Consider the following 22,945-nt stretch of genomic DNA (forward strand, 5'->3'; position numbering starts at 1 on the left):
CTAAAGTGCAGATTAGACTCCCTTTTATACATGGCAGTCCACCTATATGCAACGAATAACCCAGATTGTCAAGGTTTTGGCATGATACCCATTAAAGCAGAGTTGTGCATAGCAGAGGTCCCCAAACTTTTATAGCAAGGGTCAGTTTACTGTTTTTAAGTCTTTAGCGGGGCTGAGAGTAAACAATGCCTTGTGGCATCAGTGGGAGAAAGCAATGCCCAAGGCTTGGAGGTCAGTGAGAGTAAAAAGTGGTGTAGCTCCTGTAGTCAGTTTGGGGAGGAATAGGTCCCAGTGCCAGCGTCAGTGGAAAAAATAGTGCCCCATCATTGGTGGCTGATGCCAAAGGGAGATATGTTCCCCATCATTTATATAATTTGGAGAATTGGCACCCTTTCATTGGTATCCATGGGAGGAATAGTGCCCTATCATTTCTGTCAGTAGGAGCAATAGTGCTTCATCATTGGTTTCAGTGAGAGGAATGGTCACCCATCATTGGTGTCAGTGGAAGGAATAGTACCCCATTATAAGTGTTAGTGGGAAGAGTAGTACTCTATCATTAGTGTCAGTGGAAGGAATGGTGTCCCATTGTTGGTTTTAGTGAGAGGCATATTGCCTCTTTGTTATTGTTAGTGAAAGGAATAGTGCCCCATCATTGGTGTCAGTGGGAGGAATAGTAGCCTGATTGTTGGTGTCAGTCGGAGGAATAATGCTCCATCATTAGCATCAGTGGGAGGAGTAGTGTCTGGTCATTGGCATTAGTGGGAGGAATAGTGTCTGGTCATTGGCGCCAGTTGGAGGAATAGTGTCCAGTCATTGGTACCATTGGGAGGAATAGTGCCCCATCATTGGCACCAGTGGGAGGAATAGTGCCCCATCATTGGCGCCAGTGGAGTGAATAGTGCCCCATTGTTGGCGCCAATGGGAGGATTAGTGCCCCATTATTGGTGTCAATGGGAGGAATAGTGCCCCGTCATTGGTGTCAGTGGGAGGAATAGTGCCCGCCGTCATTGGTGTCAGTGGGAGGAATAGTGCCCCGTCATTGGTGTCAGTGGGAGAAATAGTTCCCCATAATTGGCGCAAGTGGGAGAAATAGTGCACCATGATTGGTGTCAGTGGGGGAATTAGTGTCCCATCATTGGTGTCAGTAGGAGGAATAGTGCCCCGTCATTGGTATCAGTGGGAGGAATAGTGCCCCATCATTGGTGTCAGTGGGATGAATAGTGTCCCATCATTGGCGCCAGTGGAGTGAATAGTGCCCCATTGTTGGTGCCAGTGGGAGGATTAGTGCCCCATCATTGGTGTCAGTGGGAGGAATAGTGCCCTGTCATTGGGCGGAATAGTACCGCGTCATTGGTGTCAGTGAGAGGAATAGTGCCCCGTCTTTGGTGTCAGTGGGAGGAATAGTGCCGCGTCATTGGTGTCAGTGGGATAAATAATGCCCTGTAATTGGCACCAGTGGGAGAAATAGTTCCCCATAATTGGCGCCAGTGGGAGAAATAGTGCCCCATCATTGGTGTCAGTGAGAGGAATAGTGCCGCGTCATTGGTGTCAGTGGGATAAATAATGCCCTGTAATTGGCACCAGTGGGAGAAATAGTTCCCCATAATTGGCGCCAGTGGGAGAAATAGTGCCCCATCATTGGTGTCAGTGGGAGGAATAGTGCCCCATCATTGGTGTCAGTGGGAGAAATAGTGCCCCGATATTGGTGTCAGCGGGAGAAACAGTTCCCCATCGTTAGTGTCAGTGGTAAAAATAGTGATCAATTGTTGGTATCAGTGGAAGGAAAAATGGACCAGTTAAATGCAAGCAAAGAGTCGAATCCGGCCTACAGGGCACAGTTTGGGGACCTCTGGAGTAAATCTATAGACTACAAAAGTGCAGTAACGTGGTTACTTTGTGGCTGATCTTCTTACACTGTCTATTTTTATACCTCTTAGTTGAATGATATGTTTGTTGTTTTTCACACGCTCCCTGCGGGGAATATTGAGCTGTTATCGTTTTACTTCACCTAAAAATTTTAACATAATAACTTCTGAAATAAAAACAGTCATAATATCAAACCACAGGGGGACACATCTGTAAAATCCACAAATGATGAAAACATCCGACATTTACAGTTTTCTTTTGTTTCATTTTCAAAGCGCGGATCTTTTTCTTTCCGCAGTGCGTTTTACTTACAATTTCCACCCCCAGACTATCTACAATCCCGGACAGAAAAAAGTCAGCATTTTTTGTGAGTGTACAAAAGGCGACCTGTATTTACACCCGTACAGCTCCCGAAACATTAAACTTAACAGCAGCACAACTAATGCAGGAGCAAAAAATGGAAGAACCCAATGCATCATGGGAATTGTAAAGCCCTAACTGGGTAACATTTAGTTGCTTTAACCACTTCTGGACCGCCCACCGGGTATTTACATCGGTGCTATGAATACCAGGGTTATGGCAGCAGCTACCTGCCATAACCCCGGTATTTTTTTACACAGCTGGCGATCTGGAATCTGATAAAAGCAGTCCCTGTGGTGGATTCGCCATGGGGCGTCAACAACCCCCCCCCCCCCGCTCGTTTTTCCCAATTACTGGAGACGTCGGTAGCAGCGGAAACTATCCAATTCTGTGCAGTGATGGGCAGGAAGTCAAGTGAGGGCACGATGGCCCCCACTCTAGGGTGACCAGATGTCCCCAGTCCCCAGATTGAGGACATTGTCCCCGGAGCCAGTCTGTTCCCAGTTTTGTCCCCGGATTGCAGGGGTGGCGCTAGGTGCAGAGCCGATCCTGGCTGGTTGCTGAGGTAGAGGAGGGACAGTCCACCATCGCCCGCTGTGTCAGCTTTAATTTGAATTGTCGGTGCCACTGTCACACAAAGTCCCACCTCCTGGATTGGCTCCTTTGATAGACAGCATGCTTGTCCAGTGCCGGGACAAGTGCTGTTTATTATAGGTAGGAGCCGATCCAGGAGGCGGGACTTGTGTGACGGCGGGCACCCGGCGATTAGAATTGAAGCTGACACAGCGAGCGACGCCAGCTTGTGTGATGATCCGGCTGGCCCTCTCCCTCTCTTCTTTCTGATACTATGGACTGGTAAGGCTACATTGCTGGGCACTGGTCAGGCTGCATTGAATGGGCACTGGTCAGGCTGCATCGAATGGGCACTGGTCAGGCGGCATTGCTAGGCACTGATCAGGCTGCATTGGATGGGCAATGGTCAGGCTGCATTGGATAGGCACTGGTAAGGCTGCATTGCTGGGCACTGGTCAGGCTGCATTGGATGCGCAATGGTCAGACTGCATTGGTTGGGCACTGGTCATATGGGCACTAGTAAGGCTGCATTGGATGGGCACTGGTCAGGCTGCATTGCTGGGCACTGGTCAGGCTGCATTGCTGGGCACTGGTCAGGCTGCATTGCTGGGCACTGGTCAGGCTGCATTACTGGGCACCGGTCAGGCTGCATTGGATGGGCACTGGTCAAGCTGCATTAGATGGGCACTGGTAAGGCTGCATTGCTGGGCACTGGTGAGGCTGCATTGATAGGCACAGCTGAGCCCTGAATTCTTTATGTAGTGCACTCCCGAGCCCTGCATTCTTTATGAAAAGTGATCCTGAGTCCTGCATTCTTTATGAAAAGCGATCCTGAGTCCTGCATTCTTTATGTAGCACGCTCCTGAATGCTACTTAGCCCTGCATTTTTTATGTAGCATACTGCTTAGCCCTTCATTGCTTATGTAGTGCACTCCTGAGCCCTGCCTTCTTTATAAAGGGCACTCCTGAGCCCTGCATTCCTTATGTAGCGCACTCCTGAGCCCTGCATTCTTTATGTAGCGCGCTCCTGAGCCCTGCATTCTTTATGTAGCGCACTCCTGAGCCCTGCATTCTTTATGTAGCATGCTCCTGAGCCCTGCATTCTTTATGTAGTGCACCTCTGAGCCCTGCATTCCTTATGTAGCACGCTCCTGATCGCTACTTAGCTCTACATTTTTTATGTAGTGCGCTCCCTAGCCCTGCATTCTTTATGTAGCGTGCTCCTTAGCCCTGCATTCTTTATCTAACAAACTCCTGAACTCTGCACATTGCTGGGCACTGGTGAGGCTGCATTGATAGGCACAGCTGAGCCCTGTATTCTTTATGTAGCGCACTCCTGAGCCCTGCATTCTTTATGTAGTGCACTCCCGAGTCCTGCATTCTTTATGAAAAGCAATCCTGAGTCCTGCATGTAGCACGCTCCTGAGCGCTACTTAGCCCTGCATTTTTTTTTTTTTTTCCAAAATCCCCTGCATTTTTTATGTAGCATACTCCTTAGCCCTTCATTGTTTATGTAGTGCACTCCTGAGCCCTGTATTCTTTAAGTAGCGCACTCCTGAGCCCTGCATTCTTTATGTAGCGCGCTCCTGAGCCCTGCATTCTTTATGTAGCGCACCCCTGAGCCCTGCATTCTTTATGTAGCGTGCTCCTGAGCCCTGCATTCTTTATGTAGTGCATCTCTGAGCCCTGTATTCTTTATGTAGCGCACTCCTGAGTCCTGCCTTCTTTATGTAGCGTGCTCCTGAGCCCTGCATTCTTTATGTAGTGCACCTCTGAGCCCTGCATTCCTTATGTAGCACGCTCCTGATCGCTACTTAGCTCTACATTTTTTATGTAGTGAGCTCCTTAGCCCTGCATTCTTTATGTAGCGCGCTCCTTAGCCCTGCATTCTTTATCTAACAAACTCCTGAACTCTGCACTCTGTTTTTTCTCTATCTTGTCCTTATAACATTTGTTAGTCATATCTGAAAAAATTCTAAGAAGTATCTTTTATCTCATGAACAAAATGTGAGAAACAACGTTCATATCATACAATCATTCCATAAACACATTCCACATACACTGCGTATATCATTTGAGGAAAATATGCTTATAAAATAGTCTACCATTTGCCCAAAAAAAATGTCCCCGGATTTAATTTTAAAAATCTGGTCACCTTATAACAACACCCCCACTGGATGAACTCCCTGCAAATGAGAGAGGCAGAGCCACCTACAGTGTGCTGGGAGGTACCAGAGCCGGAGGGGTGCTTTAGCCTAATACAGCAACAAAATCAAGACATATGGAAATTGGTGGAGCTTTTAAGGGGGGGGGGTTTGGATGCAGAGGTCAGAGCTGAAGGTGAAAGTGAGATGTGGATGGGGGGTGCAGAGGTAAGCAGCTGTGGAAGAAGGCTGAACTCTATATTCTGTTTGTAGCACATCCCCGAACTCTGCACATAGCCCATCCCCAAACTCTGCAAGTAGTCCACCCCCAAACTCTGCACGTAGCCCACCCCCAAACTCTGCATGTAGCCCACCCCCAAACTCTGTAAGTAGCCCAACCCCAAACTCTGCACGTAGCCCACCCCCAAACTCTGTACGTAGCCCACCCCCAAATTCTGCACGTAGCCCACCCCCAAACTCTGCATGTAGCCCACCCCCACATTCTGCACGTAGCCCACCCCTAAACTCTGCACGTAGCCCACCCCCAAACTCTGCATGTAGCCCATCCCCAAACTCTGCACATAGCCCACCCCCAAACTCTGCATGTAGCCCACCCCCAAATTCTGCACGTAGCCCACCCCCAAACTCTGCACGTATCCCACCCCCAAACTCTGTACGTAGCCCAACCCCAAACTCTGTACTTAGCTCAACCCCAAACTCTGTAAGTAACCCAACCCAAAACTCTGCACGTAGCACACCCCCAAACTCTACACCTAGCCCACCCCAAACTCTGCATGTAGCCCACCTCCAAACTCTGCACATAGCACACCCCCAAACTCTGCATGTAGCCCACCTCCAAACTCTGCACGTAGCCCACCCCCAAACTCTGCATGTAGCCCACCTCCAAACTCTGCACGTAGCCCAACCCCAAACTCTGCATGTAGTACACCCCCAAACTCTCCACGTAATGCCTTCCTGGTATTTAATGCCCCTATAAGACCCTCCCACTATTAGTGAATTTGGATCACACCAACTATTTGGTGCAGTTTGGGGGGTGTGGGGGAGGCAGGATTGGGGGGGTCGTGGTGGAGTTCCTGATCCTATTTTCTGAGAAAAAAAAGCTCTGTGTAAATGGATAATTTTTTTGAAAATAAGTATTTTCTTTGGTGTCACAATTAAATATACCTATACAGTAGTTAAGGAAACCAAAAATTTGTTTTTCAGGGGGGGGAAGGAGATTTTAAAAATCCTACAAAAAAGGACCCACCTTGTTAGGTAGAGCCCACCCTATAAATGATGCTATAAGAGGACACATAATGTTCCGTCCATTTTCCTGGCAATGTTTTTTTTGCCTTGTCACTGCCGCCACCTGCGTACATTTCTCTGTCTCCTTGCAGTGAAAGGTACGGCACAAACCTAGATTAATCGTCTGATGGAGGAACAGGAAAAAAAAAACGTGAACAATCTTGTAAAACTGACTCCTGGGTTCAATTACAACTTTGTCCTGACGTGAAGGCTCTGCAGCGCACAAGGAGAATTGACTCCTAACAAAGATTAATATCTTAAGTAAGGACGGAAGCGGGCCGTTCATCACCCGGGCTCCGTCCCGGACTACGTGGTCAATAATGTCCATTAAAAGTGAGTGTTTGGACACTTCTATGAAGATCTTCAGAAGAAGTGTCACCTTCCTGGAGAATGGCTCAGCGACGTATACATTACCGGGTACAATGTCACCCCTTAGAGGATATCTAATTCCAAGAACAAAAATATAATATATTGCAGCGTACCAGTTCCTAAATGCGATGTCTGCATTCGTTTTCTTATTTCAGGCATTTTCCCCTAAATTTTCACCTATTAACCACTGCAATACCGGGCCACTTTCACCCCCTTCCTGCCCAGGCCAATTTTCAACTTTTAGCGCTGTCGTATTTTTAACGACTTTAAACACTTTAGCCCCCCCGGAGGATTTGGCTGCTCAAAGACCAGGCCCTATTTTGCGATTCTGCACTGCGTGACTTTAACGGACAATTGCGTGGTCGTGCGACGCTGTACCCAAATTAAATTGACGTCCTTTTTTTTCCCCACAAACAGAGCTTTCTTTTGTTAATAACAAGAAGGGGGGTGGAGGTGTTTTGTAGTTCACAGAGGTGAACTGGGCAGGGGTGATAACACCATGAGATTTCAGTTCAGCATTGTCAGTTCACTACGCACTGTTCAGTCTCACCAGGAGCCGCAGCTCACTGGGTTTCTGGCAGGAGGCACAATTTTTTATTTTTTTTTGCACTTATTTGAAAGATATAACAAATTATTTGTATATTTAACCCCTTCAGCTCTTACACCTGTATGCCCACTAGATCAGATTTGAACTTTCCCTCAGCGTTTACATTTCTGCTATGGGCCTGTTTATTCATAAATACTTTTGTCAGCACTTAAGAAACAGAGTTATCTTAAAATTAATTAATTATTATTTTTTTTTTTTTTTTTAGGACAAACATATATTTTTTTTTGATAATATTGTCTTGAATTATTTTTAGATTTTTTTCATGCAATCCATACTGAAAAAATGTAGCAAAGCTTTAAAAAAAAAAAAAAAAAAAGTTCTATTCTGATCAGATAGTTAAAAAGCTTTTTTTTAAAAAAAAAAAAAAAAAAAAGTTCTATTCTGAACAGATAGTTAAAAAAAAAAAAAGGCATTGCCGCTGATTTAGGACAAACATACTTTTTTTTGATGATATTGTCTTGAATTATTTTTTTATTTTTTTCATGCAATCTATACTGAAAAAATTTAGCAAAACTTAAAAAAAAAAATTATATTCTGATCAGACAGTTAAAAAAAAAAAAAGGCATTGCCGCTGATTAGACATGTGCAGTTCATTTTATTCCGAATAAATATACAGACTGATTATATAAATATGTCCGAATACCCAAATTACAGCATAGGCAAAGTTTACAGAAGTTTACCGAATGCTCCAATTAACGAAATTAAATTTGTCCGAATTTCCGAAATTGAAATCGAATCGAATTTTACATTCAAATTCAAACTGTAAACATATTTATGAAATCAAAGACCACGTGTGTTATTAGTGTACCATTGGAAATAAATGGATTTTTGTAAGATCTTACCGTAAAATCCTTTTCTCTTAAGCTCATTGACAGACGTAGTCGTCTTGATTCTCAAGAGCTGGGTTATGTTGTCTCCGCAGGAGTAGGACTAGGCAGAAAGACAAAACGTTCTGGCTCCACCTTAGGGGCAGTCCCTGAGGGTATATCCTCCCTCTCTCTGCTACAGGGAATCAGTTCTGTTCTAAAGCAGTAACAGAGAATTTAACCCAACCCAACTCAATGATAGAGGGGCGGGTACTACGTCTGTCAATGAGCTTAAGAGAAAAGAATTTTACGGTAAGATCTTACAAAAATCCATATTTCTCTATCGCTCATTGACAGACGTAGTCGTCTTGATTCTCAAGAGCTGGGACATCCAGAAGCAGTGCCACAAATGAGGGGTGGGATTGACAAAATCAAATCCAATCTAGAAGGCCCAACCGGTGCCAAACTAGAGGTTTTAAAGGCTCATTATAAACAAAGAATGAGACTAAAAGAAAAATTTCCAACGGAAAAAACCCTCGAGGTAGACCACTGGTCTCCTCAAATTGCGGCCTGCCAAACGAGGCATCAGACGATGCTATTACATCAACTTTATAATGTTTTGTAAAGGTATGCACCGACGACCAGGTAGCCGCCTTGCACACCTGGACCACTGACGCCTGATGGCGAAAGGCCCATGACGCACTAAGTGCCCGAGTGGAGTGCGCCTTAACAGGGAACGGGGGCTCCCGACCCTTAATAGAATAAGCCTGTACTACCGTCTGTCTGATCCATCTGGAAATGGTCGCGGCAGATGCAGGCAACCCCTTTTTGGGTCCATCCGGGATCACAAAAAGTGAATCCGTCTTGCGAAACGAGTCTGTCGTTTTCAAGTATACCCTGATCGCCCGGACCACATCCAAGGAGTGTAAAGCAAACTCCCGAGGATGACTGGGTTAGGACACAGGGAAGGTAACACAATTTCTTCATTCAGATGAAATTCTGAAACCACTTTTGGTAGGAAGGATGGATTCGGACGAAGAACCACCTTATCTCTATGAACCACCAGATATGGTGAACGACAAGATAATGCGGCCAGTTCTGACACCCTGCGTGCAGAAGTAATAGCCACCAAGACGGCCACCTTCTGGGACAACGTAGGTAGAGGAATCTCCCTAATATCTTCAAAGGGAGGTTTCTGAAGAACCGACAACACTAAATTAAGATCCCAGGGGGGTAACGGCGCGTGCACTGGCGGAGCCTGATGTCGCACCCCCTGGATGAAATTCCGCACCAAGGAATGAGTAGCCAAAGGCTTCTGAAAGAAGATAGCTAATGCTGAGACCTGACCCTTGATAGTACTCAAGGCCAGTTTCTGCTCAACCCCTTGTTGCAGAAAAGCTAATATTCGACTAATCGAATAAGACCGAGGACGGAACCCCAAAGGTTCACACCATGCAATGTAGGACTTCCATGTGCGATGATAAATCTTTCTGGAAGTCGCTTTCCTAGCTTCAACTAGAGTAGGAATAACTGAAGCTGACAATCCCTTGTCCTTCAGCACCTGGGTCTCAATAGCCAGGCCGTTAAAGCCAGCGATCGTAAAGCAGGATGGAAGATCGGTCCCTGAGACAGTAGGTCCTCCCTGAGAGGAAGTCTCCACGGGACGTCCGCCACCAGTCTGACCACGTCGGCGTACCAAGCTCGACGAGGCCAGTCCGGAGCTACCAGAATTACTGGAATTCCTTCCTCCTCTATCCTGCGAAGAAGTCTTGGCAGTAACGCGAGAGGAGGGAAGGCATACATTAGCTGGTATTGCCCCCACGGGGCGATCAGTGCGTCTGCGGTTTCTGCTAGAGGATCGCGGGAGCGAGCCACGAATCTCTGAACTTTCCTGTTGAATCGTGATGCCAACAGATCCACATCCGGGGTGCCCCACCGTAGGCACAACTGGTGGAAAACGTCTGGATGGAGGGACCATTCCCCCTGATCCAGAGTCTGACGGCTGAGATAATCTGCCTGCCAATTCTCCACCCCCGGAATGAACACCGCAGAGATTGCTGGAACAAATCGTTCCGCCCAGCGAAGAATGCAAGCCACTTCTTTGGCCGCTCGGACACTCTTGGTGCCCCCCTGGTGATTGACATAAGCCACGGCCGTGGCATTGTCCGACTGGATCCGAACCGGGCTGCCCTGGAGCTGCTCGGTCCAGTGAATCAGACAAAGTCTGATCGCTCTCAGTTCCAATACATTTATCGGTAACCTGGATTCTTCCGGGGACCAAAGTCCCTGGACAGATAACTGACCGAGAATTCCTCCCCATCCGGATAGACTGGCATCCGTGGTCACTGTCGTCCAATATATTGGCAGAAATGGCTTTCCCTGGCTGAGCATCGGAGACCGAAGCCACCAGACCAGAGACTCTCTGGTCTGTTTGCTCAATCGGATCTGATTGTCCAGGGATTCCGGATTCCGATTCCATCTGAGAAGAATCTCTTGCTGAAGAATTCGGGTATGGGACTGGGCAAATGGGACTGCTTCGAACGAAGCCACCATCAACCCCAGAACCCTCATGCAAGTCCGAAGGGAAGACCAGCTGTTGGACAGTAACAACTGGACTGCTGATTGAATCTTTCGGAGTTTCCCTACCGGAAAAAAAACTCTTGTCCTGACTGTGTCTAGAATTAGACCCAGATATTCGAGCCTCTGGGTGGGAACCAGAAATGACTTTTGCTGGTTTACCAGCCACCCGAATTCCTGTAAAGAAATCATAGTAATTTCTATGTTTTGTAGCAAGGTCTGAGGAGACTCTGCATGAAGCAGAAGATCGTCTAGGTAACCAAGGATCGATATGCCTCTTTGGCGCAGAAGTGCCAACATTGGGGCCAACACCTTCGTGAAGACCCGCGGAGCCGTGGCGAGACCGAAAGGTAATGCCACAAACTGATAGTGGTTCTCTTCTACGGAAAAGCGTAGAAACCGCTGATGTCCTGCGAAAATGGGAATGTGAAGATATGCGTCCCTGATGTCTATGGACGCTAGGACATCCCCTGGATGCAGGAAGGCTGCTACTGTGCGAATGGACTCCATTCTGAATCTTCTTATGTCCTTAAGTCCAGAATTGGACGCACTTTGCCCTCTTTCCTGGGTATTGTAAATAGGTTTGAATAAAACCCTTGAAACCGTTCTGTCCAAGGAACGTGGACTACCACTCCTTGTTGTAGTAAATCTGTGACTGCTCTCCGCAGATCTTCTAAACGATCCGGGGATAGTCGGATATTGGAAGGGAAGAATCGCGCCGGTGGGAGAGATCGAAACTCGATCTTATACCCTGACCTTATGACTTCGCAAACCCATCTGTCCGGGATTCTGGAAAGCCATGGATCCGGGAACCGGCGAAGACGTCCCCCCACCCCAGTTATGGGTGGGGGCGCACCTTCAGGCTTTGGACGGTTTATCTTCAGGTCTGGAGGGGGCGGGCTTTTGCTTGCCCGACCAACGACCCCTGACGCCTCCTGCAGGAGCTATGGAGGACTTAATTTTTTCACCCGCGGGACGAAAAAACCTCTTGTGAGCAGAAAAAGAAGGCCCTCGTCTTTGACGAGTTCCTTTACCTTTAAAATTTTGCGGTAAAAGGGTGCTCTTTCCACCCGTGAGATCCTAATGATCTCATCTAAGTTGGCTCCAAATAGACGCTCTCCTAAAAAGGGGATATTAGCCAATGCTTTTTTGGAACCTTGGTCGGCTAACCAACCTTTTAGCCACAGTGTACGCCTGAGAACCACTGCTGAGACTGATGCTCGCGCCAATAATGGAGTGGCGTCTAACGCCGCATCACACACAAACTGTAACCCCTGTATCATTTGTTCCAACAAATCTGATACCGCCTGAGGGACCTCTTCTAAGTCCCGGCGTAACCACTTGGTCCATTCAGTTACAGCCTGCGAAACCAGACCAATAGCAATTATTGGTCTGAAAGCTGATCCAATCAAGGTAAACCTGGTGCGAGACATAGCTTCTATCTTGCGATCCACTGGATCTTTAAAAGACGGAGCGTCTTCTAGAGGAATAACCGTGGCTTTATTCAATCTAGCAATTGGTGAATCCACCACAGGTGGTTCTGTCCATTTCTTAATGAGGGTTTCCTCAAACGGATAACGCCTGTTAATGCGTTTAGAAATAGTAAAAGTGCGTTTTGGCAGACCCCATACTTCTACGATTGGATTGCCAAAACATTTGGGCAATGGAAAAACCTTCGCCACTTTGATGCGTTTTTTTAGTCCCCAAAAAAGGATTTCAGTTTCAGCTATTTCCGATGGAATACCCTGTAATCTTAAGGTTTCTTGAACAGATACAATGAGTGCGTTTACCAACGCTTCCTCTCGGGCTATGGCTGATGCCGAAACATCCTCCTCGCTGTCTGAAGAGACAGGACCCGAGACACCAATCCCAGATGAAGTACCTGCAACTGCAGAAATAGGCTCAGAGTCTGAATCCGAGGTTTCAGATAATAAGGGGTTAGGCAGGGGTCGCTTTCTTGCGCCCTGTCCCTGACAAGCCATTTCCACCCGGGACACAAAAGTTTCCATAATAGCTGACAATGATTCAATTGTCAGTGGGGTGCTGGAGGATCCTGCAGACCCCTCGAGGGGATCCGGAGGAGATACATGAGTGGCAGGGTCCATGTTAATTCAGGACACCCTTGCCAGAAAACACAAAAAAAAACTTTTTTTTTTTTTTTTTAAATAAAAAGATACCTCTTTTTTTTTTTTTTTTTTTTTTTAATTTTTTTTTTTTTTTTTTAATGTGTCTCCCCCTAGCGCAATAGCGCCCCTCAGAGTACCTGCTTCTCGATCCCACAGAGAGAGAGAGGGACCCCCAAGGCTCACCAACCGATGCAGTGAAGTTTCCAACCAACTGCAGTCAGCGTCTGTCTTTTACAGACTGGAAGGAGCTGTTGCTTTTTCCCTGGGTAGAAGGACGTGGCTCCGCCCCCTGTGTACGCCTTCCGGCGTTCCCAGCTCTCCACGAGGTAGCTGGGCTCATGAAACATGGCCGCCCCCATACAGGAGACATTAGACTCCAAAAACATGGCGGCCGGCGTGACCTGAGGACATGCATGCACCTGGTCTACGGCAAAATGGCGGCGGACCGCCGAAATCGTTTTCCCAGCACATCCACCTGCATCTCTGCTAAGAGGCGATATATGGATCTACAGGAGATACACTACAAATAAGGTAGGATTATACCTCCTATGTCTGCTGTAATGTTACAGTCTGCTGGGTAGAGTTTTAGCTCTCAAACCAAGTCCACTTCCCACAAACACATGCTGTATTACAAGGGGGACTTATAAGTATCAGATATATACTGACCATGTATGGAGGGGCCCATAATATATACTGCCTCATAACGAGGAAAGAAAAAAGGGAACGTTTACTCACCATACCAAACCGACAGGCACCCTCTCTTCACAATACCCTCTCCACCGGGGTGGGGGGTTGTGGACCACTCCGGACGCCTCGACTCTCTGGTTCCTGGCGTCCAAGCGAGACTTTTAACTCGCAAGGTCAGTCCCTCCACTGGGACTCCGTCGCGGCCGACCCAGCGCGGAGCTCTGGTCTGCACGCGCTCGTAGGCAGAAACCGGGGTGACCACTGGATCTCAACATCCAGCCCGTCGCCCGGCCCCGCATACTTACTTGAATGTGTCGCGGCCGACCAAGCGCAATGCCATGGTCTGCGCGCGCTCGTAGGCCGGCTGGGGTGACCACAAGTGTCGCCCAGTCCGGCATTTTTGCTTGAAGATCTCACAGGAAAAACACTGGAGAAAAACTACCTAAAAAATGTCTTTTTCTAAAGAAAAAAGTCTTGCCAGGACCAAAAAGATCCCAGCAAGGAACTTAGGTCCTTACTCCTGACTAGACAGAAAAAAACTGATTCCCTGTAGCAGAGAGAGGGAGGATATACCCTCAGGGACTGCCCCTAAGGTGGAGCCAGAACGTTTTGTCTTTCTGCCTAGTCCTACTCCTGCGGAGACAACATAACCCAGCTCTTGAGAATCAAGACGACTACGTCTGTCAATGAGCGATAGAGAAAATGCTGTTTTTGTTAAGCCACAGATGATTTAAAGAGTCATTGTAAACATTTGATGAAGATTTTTCTTTTGTTTGTTAACTTTGCCACATTCGAATAAAAAAAAAAAAAAACAAATCTAAAATTTTCATTTCAACAGATTCAAAATGTATAGATTCGAACGTTTTGAATCAAAAAAAAAATTGGTTAATTCGAAGAAAAATTTAAAAAGATATAAAAACGAAATCCAAATATGAATTCCGAATACGAATCCCGAGTACAAATTGAACGAATCAACCAAATTTAACTAAACCTAATAACTAGGTTGACGAATTTAAATGAAACAAAACAATTTTTTTTGTCATGCACATGTCTACCACTGATAACAATTATAAAATGGCACTAAGGTTATGATTTTGGTACAATGCACTGCAAATATATTTTCTATTTTGCACTTTTTGAATGCAACGCTAAAGAAAAAAGCAAACAAAATGATTACAAATGGGAAAAAATTGAATTATAATGGTTTAAAAATAAATAAATAAATAAAAATAAATAAAATAATAGCCAAGTGGAGGAGCAGCAGAAAATGGCAATATTTAGAACTGATTAGAGTAAACTGAGGTTTGATAAGTAGTTAAGTAGAAACAAACTTTAATATTAAAAAAAAAAAAAACTGCTAACAATAATCGTATGATAATAGAAGGTTATCCCATTGATCTGCAAATGAATGAAGCAGAGTATATACACAAGTAACAATGTATGTCTCTATCTCCTGTCTGATCAGTGTTTATAAACAATATTACTTTGTATCTCTCTATCTCCTGTCTGATCAATATTTATAAACAATGTTACTTTGTATCTCTCTATCTCCTGTCTGAACAATGTTTATAAACAATGTTACTTTGTATCTCTTTCTCCTGTTTGATCAATGTTTATAAACAATGTTACTTTGTATCTCTCTATCTCCTGTCTGATCAATGTTTATAAACAATGCTACTTTGTATCTCTCTGTTTCCTGTCTGATCAATGTTTTTTTAAACAATGTTACTTTGTATCTCTCTATCTCCTGTCTGATCAATGTTTATAAACAATGTATCTTTGTATCTCTCTATCTCTTGTCTGATCAATGTTTTTTTAAACAATGTTACTTTGTATCTCTCTATCTCCTGTCTGATCAATGTTTATAAACAATGTTACTGTGTATCTCTCTATCTCCTGTCTGATTAATGTTTATAAACAATGTTACTTTGTATCTCTCTGTTGTCTGTCTGATCAAGGTTTATAAACAATGTTACTTTGTATTTCTCTATCTCATGTCTCCAATTTTAAGCAATGTCACTTTGTATCTCTCTATCTCCTGTCTGATCAATGTTTATAAACAATGTAACTTTGTATCTCTCTATCTCCTGTCTGATCAATGTTTATAAACAATGTTACTTTGTATCTCTCTATCTCCTGTCTGATCAATGTTTATAAACAATGTTATTTTGTGGGGTTAATTTACTAAAACTAGAGAGAGCAAGATCTGGTAAAGCTCTGCATAGAACCAATCAGCTTGTTAAATTAAGATTTGACAAAAAAAAAAAAAAACTGGAAGCCGGTTGGGTTAAATGCAGAGCTGCACCAGATTTCGCACTCTCCAGTTTTAGTAAATCAACCATCGTATCTCTATCTCCCACCTGAACAATGTTTATAAACAATGATACTTTGTATCTCTGTATATCCTGTCTGATCAATGTTTATAAACAATGTTACCTTTTATTTCTCTATCTCTTGTCTCAAATGTATAAACAATGTTACTTTGTATCTCTCTGTATCCCATCTGAACAATGTTTATAAGCACGTTAGAAGGTTTGTTCTTTTACAGCAGAAGCTGAAATAGCTGCTGCATTTACACAGCAACTTCCAGCTGTTGTTTTGAGAGCCAGGATTTTCTGGCAGGCGTGAGAAGCAGGAATTGCAGAAGGACAGGTTGTCCTACGTACACCATGATTACATTTCTGACTGTGTGTAGCATGCCCAGTGTCCACAAATGGTTACAGAGGAACTAAACTCACTTATTCAACGTTGGCTTTTTTAAACCCTTATGCTGCTAGCATTAATAAATAGATAGGAAAGTATATCGTATTTACTTGTTTTATACTTTATTTTTTAATTTTTTTACATTTCTTCAGTTACTTCCTGGTTTTGAGGCCTTGTCAAATTATTTCATAGATCACATTCTTCAGGAGGGAGGAGTAGTGAGCAGCGGCTGATTAATTTCCTGCTTGATGGTATCCATCACTAAAGCCACTCCGCAGAGCCAGCGCCATGGGACTACTGGAACCTCTCCTCTGGCTTCTCAGCTAAGTTACCACTGGCACCAATGATCCTGTTAGCTGCCTGCTAGATGTAGGGAACATTCTTCCCACTGACCACCAAATAATGGGGGCACTAACACTGACTATAACTCTAATAGATTGGAAAGAAATCCAATGCAGAAGATGTCTGATGACGAAACGCGTACAGCACCGTCACATCACTTCCGGTTCCGGCATTCTGGTGGAATGCATTGCGTTCCAGGACGCTATTTCTCGCTTGTACTGACAGCATCATTGTGAGTACCCATTTTATATTTGATTTGTTCAATAAAGGCTTGTACAATATCACACTATCAGCCTCTTTTCTACCCTCCTACCCCCATACATTACCGAGTGGCTGGAGTCCACCCACGGATCATTGGACCTACTATCGCTCCCAAAGTAGAGGACTATAGGATTCCTCCTGGGATGCCTACACACCACGGACCCTCAGGGACGACCCCCGACATCCCCCCCATCACAGAAGGGAGATAGGAACCAACAGAGCGACCTGCTCTATACCCCTGTGTGGGGTGGGTATATCTGGTTAGTAGGATACTTACCTTGGGGGTCACCTAGCACCTCACCAGTTACCCACCACCGGGTCACCCTAAGAATCACCCACGAAGTCACCTGTACATCTATTTGGCTATGGACTAACCTGGTTACCTATATACCATCATTGCATCACTGGCTATTAGTACTTTCTCTCAGCCAGTCACTTTATTATATATATTTATCAGCCACTTTTGTGCACTTTATTGCTCTATTGTTGTCACTTTTATTTTTTCAGAGTGTTTAGATCACTTTCCATACCTTTAGTGCACTTTCTTTTTGCCACTGCCACTTTATCTTATTTATATCAACTTTGTACCATTTTATATATTATATTTTAATCACTGCCTGATTATACTTATTTATAACTTTTATATTCACTTTGTCACTTGGATTGCACTTTATCACGGGTATACTGATATTTATTAGGCACTGTATTTTATTATATGCTTATCTTATATATTTTTACATTCTTTTATATATTTATTTGCTGCACTGATAACTTACTGATTACCACATTCCATATATATACCACAGTGTATTTATATACCAGTTTACAGATCATTGTTTACATTTTAGTTTTTCAATATAGGCAGCGCCAATTACCCTAAATTTCTCCTTATATAACTCTAATAGATTGCGTTCCCATTGGCCACCAGTGTAAGGAGGCCCTTCTGCCATTGACCACCATTGTGGTGCGGTTACTGTACTGATAGATATTGTATTATTTTGCAGGGGTGTTCTGAGACCTGAAATGTATTTAAAGGGTTCCTACTTGGTTGAATGTCGCTCTAGATTCTCATATCCTGTCATCCGATACAAGTATAGATGTCTTTCTCCAAGTTTGCAGCAGAAATAGGGAACAACTTATAATGCATAGTCCTTATTGTCAGTGTGTGTTGAACACATAGTTCTGCATAAGGAGCATTGTCTTGCCTTTGCCCTGCCTTGCCTTTCCCATGTCTTGTCTTACCTTTCCTGGTCCTTGTCTCACCTTTCCTGGTCCTTGTCTTGCCTTTCCCTATGCCCTGTCTTGCCTTTCTAATACCTTTCCTTTCTTATGACTTGTCTTGCCTTTCCCATGCCTTGCATTTCCCATGCCTTGCATTTCCCATGGCTTGTTTTGCCTTTTTAATGCCTTGTCTTTCACATGCATTATCTCCCCTTTCCCATACCATGCCTTGTCTTGCCTTTCTAATGTCTTGCCTTTACCATGGCTTGTCTTGCCTTTCCCATACCTTGCCTTGCCTTTCCCATGCCTTGCCTTGCCTTTCCCATGCCTTGCCTTGCCTTTCCCATACCTTGCCTTGCCTTTATCATACCTTGTCTTTCCAATGCCTTGTCTTGCCTTTCCCATACCCTGCCTTGCCTTTCTCATGCCTTGGCTTTCCCATGCCCTTTCATGCCTTTCCCATACCTTGCCTTGCCTTTCCCATGCCTTGTCTTGCCTTTCCTTTACCTTGCCTTTCCTGTCACTTGTCTTGCCTTTCACATACCTTGCCTTGTCTTTCCTATGCCTTATCTTCCTTGCCTTTCTTATGCCTTATCTTTCCAATAATTTATCTTGCCTTTCTTATGCCTTGCCTTGCCTTTCCTATGCCTTGCCCTTCCCATACCTTGTTTTGCCTTTCCCATGCCTTTCTTGCCTCTCCCATGCCCTGTCTTGCCTTTCTAGTGCCTTGCCTCTCTTATGACTTGTCTTGCATTTCCCATGCTTTGCCTTTCCCATGACTTGTCTTGCCTTTCCCATGCCTTGCATTTGCAATGCCTTGTTTTGCCTTTCTAATGCCTTGCCTTTCCCAGGTCTTATCTCACCTTTCAAATACCTTCCCTTGCCTTTCCCATACCTTGCATTGCCTTTTCCATGCCTTGTTTTGCCTTTCTAATGCTATGCCTTTACCAAGCCTTGTCTTGTCTTTCCCATGAGTTGTCTTGCCTTCCCCATGAGTTGTCTTGCCTTCCCCATGAGTTGTCCTGCCTTTCCCATGAGTTGTCCTCCCTTTCCCATACCTTGCCTTGCCTTTCTCATGCCTTGTTTTGCCTTTCCCATGCCTTGTCTTGCCTTTCCCATGATTTCTCTTGCCTTTCCCATGATTTCTCTTGCCTTTCCTATGCCTTGCCTTTGCCATGATTTGTCTTGCCTTTCCCATAACTTGCCTTTCCTATGCCTTGTCTTGCCTTGCCTTTCCCATACCTTGCCTTGACTTTCCCATACCTTTTCTTTCCTTTCTTGCCTTTCCAATGCCCTGTCTTGCCTTTCCCATGACTTGCCTTTCCCATGCTTTGCCTTTCACATGACTTGTCTTCCCTTTCCCATACCTTGCCTTGCCTTTCCTATGCCGGCCTTTCCCATGCCTTGTCTTGCCTTTCTTCTGCCTTGCCTTCCCATGACTTGTCTTGCCCCTCCCATACCTTGCCTTTCCCATGCCTTGTCTTGCCTTTCCCACGCCTTGTCTTTCTTATGCCTTGCCTTGTCTTTCCCATGCCTTGTCTTTCTTATGCCTTGCCTTGTCTTTCCCATGCCTTGTCTTTCTTATGCCTTGCCTTGTCTTTCCCATGCCTTGTCTTTCTTATGCCTTGCCTTGTCTTTCCCATGCCTTGTCTTTCTTATGCCTTGCCTTGTCTTTCCCATGCCTTGTCTTGCCTTTCTAATGCCTTGCCTTTCCCAAGACTTGTCTTGCCTTTCCCATACCTTTCCCATGTCTTTAACAATAGCTTGCATTTAAGCCCTACAAATGGCCGGAATTGAAAACAAAATCTGCACCTCCATGGAGTTTAATAGGGTTTGCCACAAAGTTCACAAATTTTAAGTATTATTTACGAAAATGTTCATAAATCCATCCCAGACAGATTTGCTGTTCCCTAATACTTGGCAGAGGAGCAGAGATACCCTCTAAGAATAAGCCTCCTATGGTGTAAAATTCTCCAAAGAATTCCAGGGCTTCCCGCTCAATTATAGCAAAATCAAAACATTTTAGAAAAATTCAGTTCCAGCTATAAATCTGTGAAGCGGCTCACCTCGGCAGACAAAGCAGCACTCGTTCTCTGGAAGGATCCGATCATCTTCGGTGCAGTTAAGCGGCGGACAGGGCTCCGCTACCTTTTGCAAAGCTCCATTCTGTAGGCAAATAATGACATTATTTGTATTAAAAGAGCTGCCGGTGGAACATTGCGACAAGCGGGAAAAGGTCACGCAGTTTCTAATCAACGTTCTGCTATTCATTTCCAGAGCAGACCCTAACTGGCAGCACAAATCACAGCAGAAAAGGTGAAAATGATCTTTTATTTGTATCCCGGACTTTTATATGCATGGAATATAATTTGCACACAATGAGAGCTGCAGAAAAGCAGCATCGCAGCCCGGAGAAAGGGAGGGGGGCTCTGGAAAAGTGGCAGTACCCAATCATGTTGACTTTAAGGGATCTTGCATAGGGCCGTAGTTGGGGCAAATAGGCGTACATTTTACAATTGGAAAAATACACCCAGATGTGTTAAAGCGAGTGCAAACATTTTACATGCCTAGCCCAAATACTGCATTTTTTGTAATGCATGTCAATGGGCAGAAAAGCCATTATCACACCCGTAATTTACTCTGTATGCCCATACGCCTCAAATACAGCCATGTGCAACAGCCCAGTACTGCTTAACCTGCACTTTAAAATTGCTATGACAAAAGATTTTATTTTTTAAGGCCTCGTGTAACACGCCTCGCTGTAAAAAAAAACAATGCCACTTTTAACCACTTCTGGACTGGAAGATTTTCCCCCCTTAATGACCAGGCCATATTTTGTGATTCGGCACTGCGTTATTTTAACGGACAATTGCGCGGTCGTGTGACGCTGTACCCAAATAAAATTGATGACCTTTTTTCCCCACAAACAGAGCTTTATTTTGGTGGTATTTGGTCACCTGTGCGATTTTTATTTTTTGCGCTATAAACAAAAAAAAGCAACAATTCTGAAAAAAAAAAACATTTTTCACTGTCTGCTTTATAACATTCTCCAAAAAAAAAAAATTAAAAAATTAAAAAAATCTAAATTTTTTAACATTTTAGGTCAATTTGTATTCTGCTACATATTTTTGGTAAAAAAAAAATCGCAATAAGCGTATTTTGATTGGTTTGCGCAAAAGTTATCGCGTCTACAATCTACGGGAAAGATTTATGTCATTTTTATTGTTTTTTTTTTTTTACTAGTAATGGTAATCTGTGATTTTTTGCGGGACTGTGACATTGCGGCGGACAGATCTGATCCCTGACTGACATTTTTGACACTTTTGGGGGGGACCAGTGACATTACTACAGTAATCAGTACTAAAAATATGCACTTTTACTGTAATAATGACACTGGTAGGGAAGGGGTTAACATTGTGGGTGATCAAGGGGTTACATGTGTACCTAGGGGAGTGATTCTAACTGTGGGGGGGGGCGTGGCTTGTGAAATGATCACAGAGACCTGCGATCCTATATAGAAGGATCACAGGCGCTCTGTGATCATTCCAGGGAGAATGATCAGATGTTTTTACAACAGCTGACCGTTCTTCTCTCTCAGCGGGGAACGATCGCGGGTGTCAGGCGGCAATTGGAGCTGCCTGCCCCGTGCATTGGCTTCCCCGCTGCCGAGTAGGGGCGGGAGCGCGCTGCCAGCGGCGCGCCCTCGCCCCCTAGCTGCCTGTGCGCGACTGACATAGGTCAACGTCGGTTCACGCAGGAGGGCCGGACTGCCTCAGTAAAAAGGCGGCGGGCGGTCCGGAAGCGGTTAATGTCGTTTGACTTTTTTTTGCCTCTAAACAACTTTACATGTTACCCTATGTGTCCTTGCACACATATGCATTTATAGGCAAAAAAACAGAGCCAGCGCATTCAGAAGAGGGGCATTTTGCCACCAAAAACTCTGATGCCTTTAAATGCGCATTGACAATAGGCATGTTTAGTGCTTAAACATTCATTCATTCCAATGGCCAAAATACATTTTTCTTTTCAGCTAATTAAATTCATGAACACCCAAGCTCTAAACACACCTAAACAGACCTAAATGTGCCTAAGCGCCTGCCAGGAGAAAGGGCTGGGCAAACAGTGCATTAGGCCCAAACCAGTAGTTACAATATGAATATAAACAAAAGACATGCAACATTGTTGTATGCCCTTTGTGTATGTTACATTGTAACTAACAATTTTAAAAAATGTAAACTACATTAAAAACACACATACATAGATATGTACATACACACATATATATATATAAATATATTTATATACACACACATGTACATTATAGGCATCCCAGTCTTAGTCCGTAGGGTTCAATATTGAGTTGACCCACCCTTTGCAGCTATAACAGCTTCAACTCTTCTGGGAAAGCTGTCCACAAGGCAGGGGTCAGGCTTAGAGACCAGTAGGTATGGCAGTAGAGAGGCTCTCACCAACCAGCAGGATAATTATACAAGCAGGTCACCATGGAAGAAGACACAGGCTCATCTGACCTGTGAATGTTAAGCACCAACCAATATTCACCAGAGCTCCTGATGGTGAAGATAAATTTTGTGCTAGTACTATGTCCTGGTCCTCAGGATCACCCCCACCAGGAGGTGAGCAAGCCAGGTTCCAGTAGCAGATATATCAGGTAGGCATCAAGCAGAAGCGTACTCAGTAAATAAGCCAATGGTTGGTAACAAGTGATTATAGGTAGGAATCAAGCGGTGTAGTCAAGTAACAAGCCGAAAGTCGGTATGGAGTGGTAGCAAAAATATGGATGACAGCAGAAGTTATGAGAGCAAGATATTGGCTGGAAAGAGCACAATAATCTGACAAACAGGAAGTGCAAAGACGTGGCTTAAATTAGGACGTTCATGGGAGGGGCAAAGGGTCCAACGTTCACGGGAAACAAGGTAGTATCGGTCAAGGAATACCCAGGGAGCTGTCCGTGTTTTGCAATGAGCTTCATCAGGAAGA

General features: G+C 44.7%; 1 protein-coding gene across 2 annotated transcripts in view; it reads right to left on the minus strand.

The window, feature by feature from the left end:
• NELL1 (neural EGFL like 1) overlaps positions 1–22,945 on the minus strand; it is a 1,211,404-nt gene that overhangs the window by 692,466 nt on the left and 495,993 nt on the right. For both annotated transcript variants that reach the window (XM_082270280.1, XM_082270281.1), the window contains exon 11: positions 20,014–20,113. In XM_082270280.1, coding sequence (XP_082126406.1) covers positions 20,014–20,113 — 100 coding nt within the window. The remainder of the gene's footprint in view (positions 1–20,013; positions 20,114–22,945) is intronic.

This window comes from Pelophylax lessonae (genome assembly GCF_965119305.1).
Source record: "Pelophylax lessonae genome assembly, chromosome: 10".
NCBI lineage: Eukaryota > Metazoa > Chordata > Amphibia > Anura > Ranidae > Pelophylax > Pelophylax lessonae.